Genomic DNA, 14922 nt, shown 5'->3' on the forward strand with positions numbered 1-14922 from the left:
TTTGGATAAATGAGTCAACACACAAACTTCTAAGAAACAGAGTTCCAAAGAAAGCCTAAATATAAAAGAGGATTAGTTAAGTGCCGCATCAGCGTCAAACAAGCTTGTGTAGTGCCATTTATATTTCACTCTGTTGAAGAAGGTTGAAGAATCATCTGGAGAATGCTGGGCATATTTGGCTCTTGCTGAACTGAATGTATGAGTCAACATATCATTATGACCTTCCTAATAAAAGCAATTGTTTATTTCTAAAGAATTCCAAAAGAAGCCACACAGGGGAATCGCTGTGCATGGAGAAAAGCATGGAGGAAACCATGGAAAATTCCTCCATGCTTGTGAATTTTGCAAGATGTTGTCTGCAAAGCTTCTCTCAAGAAAATTAAAAAACCCAATTATCAGCTCTGGACACTTCATGCATGAATAGTAGTGAACTGTTAATAAACCTAAGTAGCAGCACAGAATGCAAAATACCAACTCTGCTCTCTATTTTCAAATAATGATGCAGATAAAATTGCATTGTGCCTACACATTTACTGAAAAATACGTTGATTCAAACTATACAAACTCTACTAAGCAAGGGTCACGGCAGGCTTTACTCTTGTAACAGAGTACTTAAATGTAATAGCAAGGGAACACATGCTAAATAGAAGTAAAGGAAGCTGTCCTACCTTGTTTTAGAATGGTTTTGTCTACAGGGATACCACATCCACATGATTTTAGGCTGAGGAACGCCATACACAGTGCATGTCAGCACTTGTTTGCTGCTCAGTAAGTACAAACTGGGATCAGGGAATGATGACACAGCATTTTCGTATATCTGGGGTTTCACTGTAAAAGGGTAAAAATTGGAAAGCAATTAAAAACAGCTCATTTCCAATGTATTGCATGATCACGAAAATAATGCGTTCCCATCGGGTGAGCAATAAGAAAAATCCCCAGCAGAACAAAGGAAAATAGCAGGCCTTAGTCAAGTCAGATGGGCGGTTAGTAACACATTTAAGTCATCAGGAACAAGTATGTGACTGTGGAAGACAGAAAATCTTCTAATGAAAACCAGTGTCTGTCTTCTGATTCAAAGATGGGTCTGTCATCCTGCCCATTGGGGCTTGGATTTGTGTCCACAACAGTCAGTAAGAAAACCCACAATGACCTAAACCACGCAAGATCAATGAAAATCTAACTCAATGAAAATTCAGCATTTGCATGCTCAGGAGAAGTCTGCGAAGATGCTGTAAACTTACCATTTACTGTAAGAGTGACTGTATGATTCTTGGACAAGTTCCACTGTCGTATGCTCAGTATTATAGTGTAGTTTCCAGCATCTTCCTCAGCAACATCCTTGATGATTAATGAATAGTTTTTAACCATGTACCGGGCACACTTTTCAGCAGCAGGTAGCCCATCTTTTAACCTGTTAAAAAGAATGCCGGAAATAAAAATTTTGACAAATGCTGCTGCTTAAATTGCCTGTGTTATCTCATTTCACAGCATTTCTCCATCTTTGGGCAAGGATTGAATCTATAGTCTGAGATTCTGTTTACCAGAGACTTATCCTTCCCTTACAAATATGATTGCTGACACTTACAAAGCACTTTGGAGAATACTATGTTATATATTAAAATTGGTAAGGATCAGACAGGGTGCTACAGTATTTGAGAGTGCTGAAAATTGCAACTCCAAAGTCTTCCATGCTTGTGCTGCCATTTAGTCTAGAAGACAACCATTTTGGCTAAGAGTCACTCATGCAGAGGAAAGCTGCATCATCCAGCTCTGACCATTTCTTTATGACCTCAGAATACATCCTGGGACAAAGTATTACAGTAGCCTCAGCACAGCTGTGATTTTAGGAAGAGGAAGAGTAAATAGATTAGATAAGCACTTAAGAATCAGATACCCTGTTATCAAGTGAATGTTTCTCAAGATAACAGAAAATCAACAGAAATGACTAAGAGTCCTAAAGAAGCACAGCAGTCTTCTTCAAAGTTTAAAATACAGCATAAAGCATGTTTCAGTAGGTTGCTCTATGAAGGTTGACAAGATGTTGGTAGGAGATTGCAATAGAGTTTCACTATGATGAAGGACTTGACTAAAATGATTCATAGGTTTCAGTATTTAACAGAAAAATGGTTTTGTTATTAGAGAAGCACTAAAAATTTTGTTTAAGGACTATGAATTTAGGCATTGCACTGCATCTGTATATCACAGAACCATAGAATAATTGAGGCTGAAGAAGTCCCTGAGGATCACCTAGTCCAACTCCCTGTTCAAAGCAAGATCAGAAGGTTGCCCAAGACCATTTTCAGTCTGGTTTAGAATATCTCCAAGGATGGATACTCCACAGCCTCTCTGGACTACTTCTTCCAGTGTTAGATCAACCTCACAGCTACAAACAACAAAAAAAGTTGTTTAAAAAAATTTTTCTTTGTATTTTAGAAGTCAACAAGTCAACAAATCCAGACATTTCAGCAACAAAAAATACTATATAAATGGACAGCATCAGCTCCACTTTCACCCTGTAATTCTCCATGTGGGGCTTTAAATGTAAGGGTGTTGTAAAACAAAACAGAATGTTTGGAGCAAAAGTAATTTTTGGCTGTGAGTAACATGAACTCTCACTGCTCATGTATGTATGGTTTGTTTTCTTAATCAATCTTGTCATAGACCCTTTGTTAAAGTGCAATGAATTGAGCCAGAGCTACTGGTATTTAAAATTATTTAAACAAACAAAAAAAAATCCTACTTGAGATCATGAATAGATAACATTGTTTTATATAAAAGTGGTTTGGGTTAATATAAAAAACTGTCCAAAAGATATCTTAGCACAGTATACATGAGCCAAAGTGAATGTTCTGGTCACTAATGCAGGTCTACATCCTGCAGATCACCACATAATAAAACCAACATCCATTGTTTTTCTAATAGTGAATATCTGAATGACTCAACTCAGTCAATTCATTTAATAAAAACATTCTTATTTTTTTCCTGCTGTCTGAAAAGCAAATTCAGGTCTCATCTAGGTCTGAGTGAAGTTGGATGCAACACTTCAGTCAAGGTTGGTAGAGATACTTAACTGTAGAGTGTCCACGGATTTCAGTACAAGACATATCTAACATACTTCAGGATATGAGCTTTAAGCTTTACAGATCTGATCTTTTGCACTTGCAAAATGGAGATAATGTTCTCATGAAGTATTAAAACACAGGAGCAACCCTGAAACTTCCAATGAAATGCCACAATTGCATTATCTCCAGTTCGCAATTTGTTGCCTTGCAAGGGGGCTTATTTGAATATTTTATCAAGATAGTATTTTTCATCTAGGAAGTCCAATATGCATATGTGGAAGTAACAGTTGTCCTACCATATAACCTCTGGAGAGGGGAATGCCTTCACTTTCATTGACAAACGATAGGATTTTCTTCCAGCTACAACCTCCAGCGCAGTTTTTCTTCGACGTTTCAAATTAATGAACATTTTATCTTAAACAAAAGAAAAATGGTGCACTGTATTACTGATTTTCAGTCTGCAAAAAGAGTTGTTCTACTGAAGAGAACAGGAATTCAAATAAAAATGATCTTTAGTAATTTTGGTGTTCTCACATGGCAACAGAAACAATTAAAACTTCATCTCCTAGAAATATATAAAATACAGAGGAGAATACCACAAATATACAGGAAACAGGTACAGTTCCCAGACCATGAATCTGCCTGGAGAAGATACACTCCAGCCAAATTCACACTGTGCTCCAGTCTGGAAAAAAAGACACAGAGATAAGGTGGTTCATGGTATATGGAAAGCTGAACTAGCTGATCAGAGGACCCTTCGACTCCTAAAGGCCAAGAATAAATGAATGTTCTGAAAGAAAATATTCTGCCAGACAGAATTGTTTCATCAAACAAACAAATCTTTATCACTTCACTGGAACAATCTCAACCTGCTGGAATTTGTTCTTTTCCAGTTCTTCTGCCTCAGATTTCAAACTCTCTGGCAAAGTTGATGGGATTTACCAGAGGCAATAAAATACAATATTCTTACAAGAGATTGGAAAATGTCTCTCTTCTTTTTTTCCTCCTCAAACTGCATTTGAGCAAAATAAAGCATTCAAAATATGAAAAATTGTTTGAATGTCCCTCTGATAGAACTTATGGTGCAATATTTACTCACATTATGGACAGCATAAGGATGTTGGATATCTATTAAACAAGCGTAATATTTACTCACACTTGTCATGTACACTGAAAATTTCCAGATTTCATGGCAGGCCCAGGCAGACTTTAGGGAACTTAAGTAAAACCATATTAATGACTTGCAGCATCTTGTGCTTGTTTCGTTTTTGTGGGGTTTTCTTGAATGCTCTAGCAGCTATCTGCTCCATGCAGAGCTAGTGTACCTATTTAATCTTATTTTTTCATAGAAAACAACAAGTAGAAGAGGAAGTGGGATTCTTCTGTTTAAATTCTGCTTGTATGCTTTTTTTTTTCCAAGCTACAGTTTAAGTTTCCGAGTTATACATTTAGATTGCTTCTGCCAGAACTGACTGAGGACTGTGTTATCACAGTATTTAGCAGACAAGAGTGATCAAACTGAACATTAATATGTCTACTGACAATGATACAAAACAGTCATGAAGAAAAAGCACGTATTCTCTCTGGTCTCCCTCTTTTTTCTGCCCATGATGAATGTGCTACAAATTCACTTCCACTTCATGTCAAGACATAAAGCTGTCATATGGTTAAACTTAGTACATGAGCATTCCGAATTTTACAAATTGGGAGTATTTCTTACCATAAACAATGACTGTTGTGTTAACAGCTTTGATTGATGGACCGCTCTTCACATGGCAGGTATACTGGCCTTTATCAATATCACGCACTTTATCAACAACAAGGATGCTGTAAAAAACATTGGCTTCTGAATTCTTCTGGTCAATGCGCTGCATTACAGAACCTCTCTTCCTTGCCTATAAAAGCAAAAAGGAACAAGAAAGAGCTTAATCAAACCAGTTTTCATGATTACTAAGATTTTTGTTTTACTGTGCTGCCATCCTACCTTAACAAATGCAGAGTCAACTGTACAGCACAAATGAGCAAAAGACACTTAACATTTCCAGAGGGTCAAAAAGAAAAATTACAATGATAGAATCATAGAATGGTAGGGGTTGGAAAGGACCTTTAGAGATCATCTAGTCCAACCCCCCTGCAGAAGCAGGTTCACCTAGATTAGGTCGCATAGGAACATGTCCAGGCGGGAAGACCTCCAAGGAAGGAGACTCCAAGGAAGGAGCTTCTGCTTCGTCACCCTCACAGTGAAATAGTTTTTTCTTACGTTTAAATGGAACTTTTTGGTGTTTCAGCTTCATCCCATTACCCCTGTCCTGTTGCTAGATACAATAGAAGAGGGATGGCCCAACCTCCTGACATCTAGCATTTAGATACTTATAAATATTAATGAGATTTTGTCTCAGTTTCCTTTTCTCTGGACTAAATAGTCCCAGTTCCTGAAGCCTTTCCTCATAAGGAAGATGCTCCAGTCAATAAGTAACATTATATGACAGTTCAACTCTATCTTCACCAAAGTTGTCCTGGCATCCCAACTAGTTCTTTCCAGATGAAGATCACTCTTTCAGTATAGCTTACCATACCAACATGTCACACTCCCCATTACACCTTATCCACCATTTTTCATAAAAATCCCTGGAGACACTGGCACATAGCTCGGTGCCCGGATTCGGTATTCACAGGCAACAGACATATAGAAAAAAAAGGGAGTAACACAACAAATGGAGAATTCTGGAAGCGCTATAGACAGAAAAGGGACTAGATTTGGCAAGGCAATAACAGGGTGGAACTGAAGATAATGTGAGACTGAGGAGTTATTTCCTGCAACTCCCCCTCAGCCTTTGGCCTCAAAGTTTATTTAACCCAGGACATCGCTGGTGTCTTATAAACACTGAGCACCCTTCTGTTACGATCCAAATAAAAACAAAGCAGAATTTCACAAGTGCAGTGCCCAGCTAGGGCTTGGTAAGGCAGCAATGAGTAATGTATAATATATTTGGAGCATTTCTGGTTGTTAAGTTGTTTATTTCTGAAGTGCAAAAATGCCAGAGAAAATGTCTACAGTATGCAAGAGACAATTGCATTAATCTTCCCTATATAATGTAATCATAATTTCAGCTTGTGATTAGGCACGAGTGACATAATAAATGATCCTGACTTGAATCACCAGCATAAATCAAACTGACATGAAAGGAATGGGAGTTGTAAACCTTAAAATAATGTCAAATTTCATACCAGCTTTACATAAGCTCCCTGGCAGTTATTCTGTAAGCAACAAATATTTATGAGGATGCTCCCAAAGTGGGGGGAGGAGAAGCACATTCAAGATCATTCCTGTAGTTGTCAAAACAAGAGCATTGTTCATGTGACACTTAAATGAGATTTTGGCTGGCTAAATCAAAATACCTTTTCTAAACATTCTCTGGTTGGGTGCCTGACTGTCTGCCACTCTTTAAAATGGATATGTTGAGAAAGATAGCCTCATCAAAAACTTTTTTGTCACAAGAAAGAAATCCTGTTTGAGGTCGAAAGACAAATTTCTACCATTTTTCCAAGTCAAAAACGTAGGTCCCAGGGATGAAACTATTCTAGCGCTCACTCATGATTATGCAACACAAACCAGAATACATCGTGTAAACATGTTTACTTATTCAATTGAGCACCAGAAAGAAAAAAAAAAGAAATCTTTAAAGGCATGTCAGTACAGGTCAAAATGATAGAATGTGAATCATGGCAAGCACTTCATGACAAAATTCCTCCTAGGGTGCCAGATACTGCATGATCTGTTGGAAACTCCCGCTTTCTTCATTCCATCTAAAATACTCACCTCTCCAGGATAAGTCCATGTCATCTGCACTCTGGTGTTCCAGGCTGCAGTGACAGTGCAGTTAATTGCCAGCATGTCTCCTTTCAGCAACTTGACAAGACGTGGGGTGCTCAATTGAACATCAAAAATTGTGTTGGCTGCGTGTGACAAACAGAAAGAAAAGTTAATAACATCACCAGGGCAGAGTGCTTAATGAAAAGACAGGGAGTGGAGAACACTTCTTACTTTCTCGGTGCGTTAGGTACTTTGTGCTATACTTGTGTTCCCCGACAGTTGTCTCACAGCTCAGGAGCCCTATGAATTTGTAGGTTGCCTTAGGTATTCTGAAGCCTCTCGTGCTGTCCCAGATTATTGTCTTGCCATCAGGAATTAGGGTTTCACGTGGAATCTGGAAATGTCAAACACGCACCATAAAAACAACTCATCCTCGTGCCACTCTCTAATCAAAGCAGTCTAACAAAAAAGAATGGGAAAAAACCCACCCTAAAAACTGCCAATCAAAGTAGAAAGGATGACACTTAATTATGCAGATTTTTCAAGTCACATTTTCATCACAAAATAGAGGAAAAATCCGGGTGAAGAATGTGAATGTTTTATTTGTTTCCAAGATTTCATTATTTATAACAGGATGTAATTTATGACACAATAGACTGACACTATCATTAGCCTCAGCTCTCAGGCTGCTATTCTGTTGGCTCTCAGTTGGCAGCTAAAGTGCTCATCTTGGCAAACCTTCTCAGTTAAGTATCCTGGTTTCACCACTGAGACACAAAAACACATTTTTCAATGGAGATGACAAATTGACTTAATTTGTCATTACTTTGTGGCTTTAACATATTCCTGCCAGGATTCAATCTGATGCTTCTCACCTCTATGTTGCCTGAAGGACTGGACTGGTTAGTTAAGGACAAGAATGCTTGTTCCAAAGCTGATAGATCACAAAGTTACACTTCTCTAGGTCGTTACAAACAACATAAAGCGCAAATTTTAAAGCCACAAATCTTCCTTGAGCACATTTATTGAGAACTGCTGACTGTACTAAATGAGGACAGTCATATTGACTAGAAATTTTTGAAAGGATGCCTTGAAACACTGAAATACACCACATTTCCACAGAAACATGGAAATTTGTCGTAAAAAGAAGCACATTTAAAAAACGTGGCACTTGTAAGTCCATCAGAAATTAAGGGAACATTAGTGTAAGCCACAAGGTGTTTTTAAACTTAAGACAAATCTAATACAGACTAAAATATTGCCATGTGGGATCAACTGTTTGCTTTGTCAGCAGTACAAATTAGATTTTACGCCAGGATCCTTTGAGTTTTAAGACCCATTTTAATAAACTATCAAGAAAATCCTGAAAAGGCAAAGCATAACGTAGACATTGAAGATCATGCAAGACTTCTTGTTCTCACATTCTGGTTTTGTTGTTAATCCTTATCAATTGAATAAATGCCCCCATTTGGATAATACAGAGATCTGTCTTGAGTACAAAGTCTGGATTTGACTTTACTTTTATAAAGCCTGCTTTTATGGTAAAAACAACCTATTTTTAAAGATGGCACAGATAAGCATTTGAGTGAATTAGTGCTCTCAGCAAAGACCTCTGGGTGAATTAAGCACCTCACTTCCCATCACCTCTCACTGTGCGCTCAGTCTCACTATGTCCCTTTCATCTCTTTCTTCCCCTTTATTTGAGCAGAAAAGTTATGTGTTGGCCAGCCCTCTTCTTCCTACAGCTAATGCCAGAGTGGGTTGTTGCCAGAGGCTGGGGAAAATGTGTTGCCTGGCACTTTCCTGTGTGGTATAACTTCTCCCCAAAACACATCACTTTCAGTGCTGCCTGTTCACCAAAGCTACCTTTGAGATCACCCTCATTTGTGCCATTTCCTCCAATAGAAATGCTCAATGGATCAAATGAACAATAATTACAGAGCACAAAGTGCTGTGATAGAATTCCCTATCTTTGTAACAGCTGATAAGATGCTATAATAAGCACGTAAATCGCTGGAGAAGTGTGTGTTACACACACATACACACACAAATATAACTCATTATATTACAGACTGCTGGCTACCAGTCAACAGTATCTTGGTCTCTGAGTTCTTTTGCCATTCTTGTTCTAAATAAAAAAAATACTCAAGCTTTGGTTTAACAAGTTCATAGTTATGCTTTCATCTCCTTCAATTAGATTTATCCTCTTGCTGTTTTGGTGGAAACCAAACTGCTTCTGAGCATATACCTCTATAAGTTTTCATATAGGTTTTAATATATTCAGTGAAGAGTCAAGTCAGAGCCTCTGACATTTCCCAGGGAATACATTCACTTCACATTGGCTAGTAAATTGATGGATTACTGAATTTGTATTAGCCTTGCTCAAGGAATGGAAAAGTAATGAAAACACCCAGGAAGCATACAGGTGTTGGAAATAAAGTGCCCATACATACCATCCTATTTTGGAACCGGATAGCTGGGAGTTGGCTATATATTCAACCGGCTTGCCTGCTCCTGAGGCAAGTCTTTTTCTGCACAGTTTTACTCATCTGACATCCCTCAAAAACAGCTAGTGCTACACTTTTTGGTGTAATTTTTTTGCAGATTTGAGACTAAAAAGCTGCACACAGACACAGCTGAAAACATAACTCAACACTGTAAGGGAAACTTGAGAAAAGTAGTCTATGACCAGCAGAAGATCAGTTGGTCTCTGGCTAAGTCTTGGCAGGGAGAAACAAGGTACTACAACAAATCCCTTTCGGAGGGTGGAAATTCCAGGATTTTGTCTCAGAACAAAACAAATGTGGCGACTGAGTGCGCACTCTCACAGCCCTTCACAGCTCTACCTTCGCTCCTTACTTACTTCAGTTTCTTACTCAGCTCTCCTCCACGCTGCTCTCCACTACCAACCACACTGATTCAGATATCCTGTTTCTTACTCCCAGAGAAGCACACTTGCTTTGCTCTGCCCTAAATCAGCTTCCAGGCCACCACCTAGAGACATGATATCATCACTATGATGTATTGGAAAGAGGATCCCAGAATCACACAATAGTTTAGGTTGGAAGGGATCTCTGGAAGTCACTTGGTCCATTTCCCATCTGGAGCAAGGATGATGCATTTCAAGGCCTTGTCAAAAAAATTGATCATTTGTTAATCACCAAGAGAAGCAGAAAACCTATGAAGAAACACAGCCCTGGAACAGTGAGATATCCACTGAAGCAGTAGAAGATAAATCCAGCTAAAACAATAGCTTACAGATGGGTACCAGCAGACAGTCAGAAGCATTCAAAGGTTGTTGAGATGGCTGCAGTAAACAGGGAATTTATTGTCCATATACTTTTCTCTGCTTGAACCACATCACTGTGGCTCCCAGTGCAGTCTTGGCCTTTTACCTTTTTTGTACTTTGTTTCAAACTAGACTTCAGTTTCTCTCAGTATAGGCTGTTGCCTCCTTCTTTGCTCAGCACCAACCACCAAAACTTTCTGGTACCTGATGGCATTACACAGCACTGCCACAAAGTTTTGGGTGTATACATAAGATCAATAGTATATAGTCCCCACATGTCCAAAGGCAGATTGTACCGGAAAAAAACAATTGAAAGTATGGTAAAAATGGACATTAAAGTTTTGAATGCTTGTCTTTTCATTCATGTTTCCCCTTAACATTACTTTGGGAAGGATGAGGGGGTGTTATTAAGAATTCAGACTGTGCAGGTGTGCTTAGCAAGGTAAGTGCAAATGAAGAGGCAACAGAAGGGACACCTTAGTTGCAATAAGGTTTATCTTATTTTAGAGATTTTGAATGAAGCTGCCAGAATCACAGAATCTTAAGGGTTGGAAGGGATCATCTAGTCCAATCGCACTGCCAGAGCAGGATCTCCTAGAGTAGGTCATGTGGGAACTTGTCCAGGGTTTTGAATGTCTCCAGAGAAGGAGACTCAACAAGCTATCTGGGCAGTCCATTCCAGTGCTCTGTCACTCTCACAGTGAAGAAGTTTTTTCTTATGTTTCTTTGGAACCTCTTATGTTCCAGCTTGTACTCATTGCCTCTTGTCCTATCATTGGACATCACCGAGAAGAGCCTGGCTCCATCCTCCTGACACTAGCCCTTTCATAGAATCATAGAATGGTAGGGGTTGGAATGGACCTGCAGAGATCATCTAGTCCAACCCCCCTGCAGAAGTAGGTTCACCTAAATCTGGTCGCATAGGAACATGTCCAGGCGGGTCAGACGCCTTTACATATTTGTAAACATTAGTGAGGTCACTCCTCACTCATACTGATAGGAATGATGGTTTCAGAGGCTCTGGCTATCTGTTTATCAATCATTAAATCAAAACTCTCAATTGATTTCACAGATCTTCTCAACTGATCCACAGATGAGGAAGATAAAAGGCCATGAACTGCTGCAGATACAGATTATAACGGGACCTGAAGGCTGGATTTGAAACTGGGATGAAACTATCCACCCCCATTTCTCAATCACTGTTTTACAAGCTTCTTGATTTTTAAGATTCCCCCTACATCATATATCATTCCCACACTATAGAATATAATGTGTACAAGTGTTCGCTCTGGAAGTTGGAGTAATACAGTACCTCAAAAGGGCTGACTAAGGTAAAGATGCAGTTTTAGTAAAAAAAAAAACATTTGCGATGTTAAAGATGGATAAAAACCAGTGTTGACCACATTGGTCAACTAAAACTATGAAGTATCACTGCACAGGAATAAAATGCTGGAGGCAGTGCTCATGCAACTGTACTGCGTCCTTTCAGAAGAGAGAGATTACCAAAAAACATATCCTATTTTTACTTCCTGGTGATACAGAATGCAGGATCTAATTATTCTAACACTGGGGTTTTCTTTCCATCTCCAGAGGATTTCATTATGGAGACATCAGAATAGCTTTTGCCAGCTCTCCAGAAGTAGTACGCCTGCAGCTGTGAAATGCATTTAACACATCTCTTAATTGCCATGTGAGTGAAAACTCGCTGGAATCTTCATATTCGGGTGTCACAGATGATAAATAAAGTAAGATATGATGTAATGCATCGTAGCTGACATGCTTCAGGAAATTCTGGGATTAAGTAGAGAACGCATTTATTTTTCCTGGAATGCAAAACATGTAAGCAACCAATCCTTTCTTTCAAGACTTGGCTCCACCTCCTCTTTCTCCTTCCCACAGTATTACATCTGGGTTTGATGCTGTAAAGATGTGCCTTACAGCATAACCCCAAGCTAAAGGCAAGTTGATATGAAAAAAAGATACTAGATTTGTCTCAATCTCATCCAAATAAGGAAGGAAAAAAATATTTTATTCTGTTTGATAAGAGAGAAACCTGGCAGGAATTTTCTTAGTAAGCAATTCAACATGCTGAGATTTCAGATGCAGCACTACAGTGCCCATATAAGTTCCTGCCTTACAACATCCACCCTGTAGATTTACTTTTGATTCCACAGCCACAGAATCTTGTGCATCGTCCACCTTTGGTGCTTCTTTGTTGCAGGAGAACCATGTGCATGTGTGTGTGTGTGAATGTGTGTATATACACACAGCAATATCCTAGGTCAGATTATTTTCTTACATATGTTTTAACAGGTGGAAATCAAGAGGTAAAATCCAAATCTGTATTAGCAAAGCAACACTGGGTAGAATTTGTAAACCTATAAGTCCAGGTAAAACACAGAATCAAATCTGTGGCTGGTGCAAAACTCAATAATCAAAGAGGAATCAAAGACTTGTATTGATGTACATAAGCATCCTACAGTGACAGTATTTGGCACAATTACATGTTATCCTACAAAAAGACACATTTCTTTTACTTGGAACAACGGTGAACACTTATGCCACTATGTACAACACTCCCTTTAATTAGAAACAAAACATCACTAGCACCTCCACCTAATTTTTAAGCCAAACAAAGGATTTTTTTTTTTTTTCAAAAGGAAGCCTTATTCTCTGTCCTGATACCAGCTACCTTAACACACAGATACAAGTCAGTTAGCTGCTCATGTAACCCTCAAGGAACCTAGGAAAGAAATGGTTTCACCAAAACATGAAAAGTTTCTAGTTTTTCTAAAACTGGTCTCACTGTCTCAAAATATGCAGAAATTTCCCAAAAAAGAGAAGCCATCTGTTGTCTAATAAGTGCACTCATATGTAAAAGGAAGCAGCAAAGTTGTTGGTGGGAGTGAGGCAGAGCAAAGGCTTGCAGAGATGCTTATGCAGCCTCAGTAAGTCTGCACTTACTGGGACTCCAGGGACTGCACTTACTGTCTGTTTCAGAGGACAGAAGAGGAAAAGGGAGGAAGGGCAGAGGAAGAGGTGGGAGGAAATCTCTTCTCCTAACAAGGAGTTCTTTCCCGGGCTTAACAAACCTTTGTCAGTGAAAATTTAATAAAATGGTATGAAAAGTCTAAGTTTCTTTAGAAAATTCCCATCCAGTGTAAGAGATTTGTTGAAGCCCTTCTGTGACATATAAGACTAAGCCTCCAGGGTTGAAATATTTCTAAACATTATAATGACACCCAGAAAGCTTGTTGAGGAAATACTAAATTGCTGAAATATTTCAAAAGCATTATGATAGTTGTAAACAAACAAATAAAACCCCATCAGCCACAAAAACACTTTCAGAGCATGCTTGGATTGAGATACCTTTTTTAAAGTAACAGTAATATTTGGTGCTGTGACTCTGCACGGAATGATCATTTCTCTTCCCACAGTCATGTGTATTATTTTAGGTATATCACTGTGCATCTCTACAAATGGATTGCCTGTATCTGCAAGAGAAGAAAAATTAAAGGTTAATATCTGAAATCTTATTAAACGTTGATCTTACTAAAGGTTAACTTAAAGGTTAATATCTGAAACGCTGTATGGAAATTTTAATGGTGCAAACAGCCTTGAAAGAACAGATTAATCCTGCCCATAACAACAGCTAGACGAAGTCCTCAAATCAAGCTTCTGTTTACTTTTATCTAAATGATTCCAACAAAATATTATTAAGTATTTGAAAATATATTCATCACTCAATACAAATAGCTGTATTTTGGTATCTCCTTTCAAATCCAGGACAGCTGAGGTATATTTTTTCCATCACAACGTCATCTCTACTGCTGAGATATGTGCTTCTTATTTCAGGGCATTTCTATTTTATTGTCACTAGAAGAAGTATTTACATGGGTAGTGAGATGAAATTCACTTATGAGGAAACTCCTACGCCAGGACATGTTCCCGCTCTCTACAAGGAAACTGAGAGGCAAATCTTACACTGATTTCACCAGGAATCTACTGTGATCCACCAAAGAACCTACTGTGATAATCCAGGTATATTGTCAACACTCAGCATATGGACTAGCAAGAGTTAATTATTCTCCTCCGTCCCACTATCACAATACCTGTGTGTCTCTTTTTTAAGCAACAAGGTAAATGAAAATGCCAGGAAAACATTAATTCCTTTTGACTCAATAACTAAAGCTTGGCAGAGTAATTTACCGTCCCTTGAACAATCCCTTTAACAAAGGGCATTGTCATAAATAGCTTGCGCTGGGAACAGGGAACACTGCTGCTGCTATTGTTTGGGCCACTTAACAAAGAGGGGCTCAAGCCACAGGCTCTGGTTCAAATCTTCTTTGCAGGTGTTCAGATCTGAAGGTTTGGTCTGACTCATACTGCAGATAGACTACCTCAAAATTCACATAGTGTTTGGGTTTTAACCCTTTAAAAAATGGAAAACTCAGATCTTAATTCCATGCTTATCTACAGTTCACATGGTTTTTCAGGCAAATCCCAGTATTTTCACTCAGTCAGAAGTCTTACAAACAACACTGGAAATCTTTCTTGGATAGGAAATGAGTAAAGCTAGCAAGAATTGACCCTTCATAAAACCTCAAATTGTAATGCTTTATTGAAGTGCTCTGGTCCCAGACTTCTGTATGTTGACCTATGTGCCCTCAAGTAGTTCTTCAAATATATCACTTTTGCTTCTCTTTCAAAAGTATCATCTGCACTTCCCAGTGTCATAAAACTGTTCTGCCCTTAGG

At 38.6% G+C, this 14922-nt stretch overlaps 1 protein-coding gene across 5 annotated transcripts in view; it reads right to left on the reverse strand.

Moving 5' to 3' along the window:
• The window catches only part of FLT1 (fms related receptor tyrosine kinase 1), a 144327-nt gene that overhangs the window by 103200 nt on the left and 26205 nt on the right, over positions 1-14922 (reverse strand). For all 5 annotated transcript variants that reach the window (XM_061993172.1, XM_061993188.1, XM_061993162.1 and 2 more), the window contains exons 4-10: positions 13535-13659; positions 7108-7270; positions 6883-7019; positions 4783-4957; positions 3359-3476; positions 1242-1411; positions 669-828 (exon numbers count right to left, since the gene is read on the reverse strand). In XM_061993172.1, the coding sequence (XP_061849156.1) occupies positions 669-828; positions 1242-1411; positions 3359-3476; positions 4783-4957; positions 6883-7019; positions 7108-7270; positions 13535-13659 (1048 nt within the window). The remainder of the gene's footprint in view (positions 1-668; positions 829-1241; positions 1412-3358; positions 3477-4782; positions 4958-6882; positions 7020-7107; positions 7271-13534; positions 13660-14922) is intronic.

The sequence above is a fragment of the Colius striatus genome, chromosome 1 (assembly GCF_028858725.1).
Source record: "Colius striatus isolate bColStr4 chromosome 1, bColStr4.1.hap1, whole genome shotgun sequence".
In the NCBI taxonomy this organism is placed as follows: domain Eukaryota; kingdom Metazoa; phylum Chordata; class Aves; order Coliiformes; family Coliidae; genus Colius; species Colius striatus.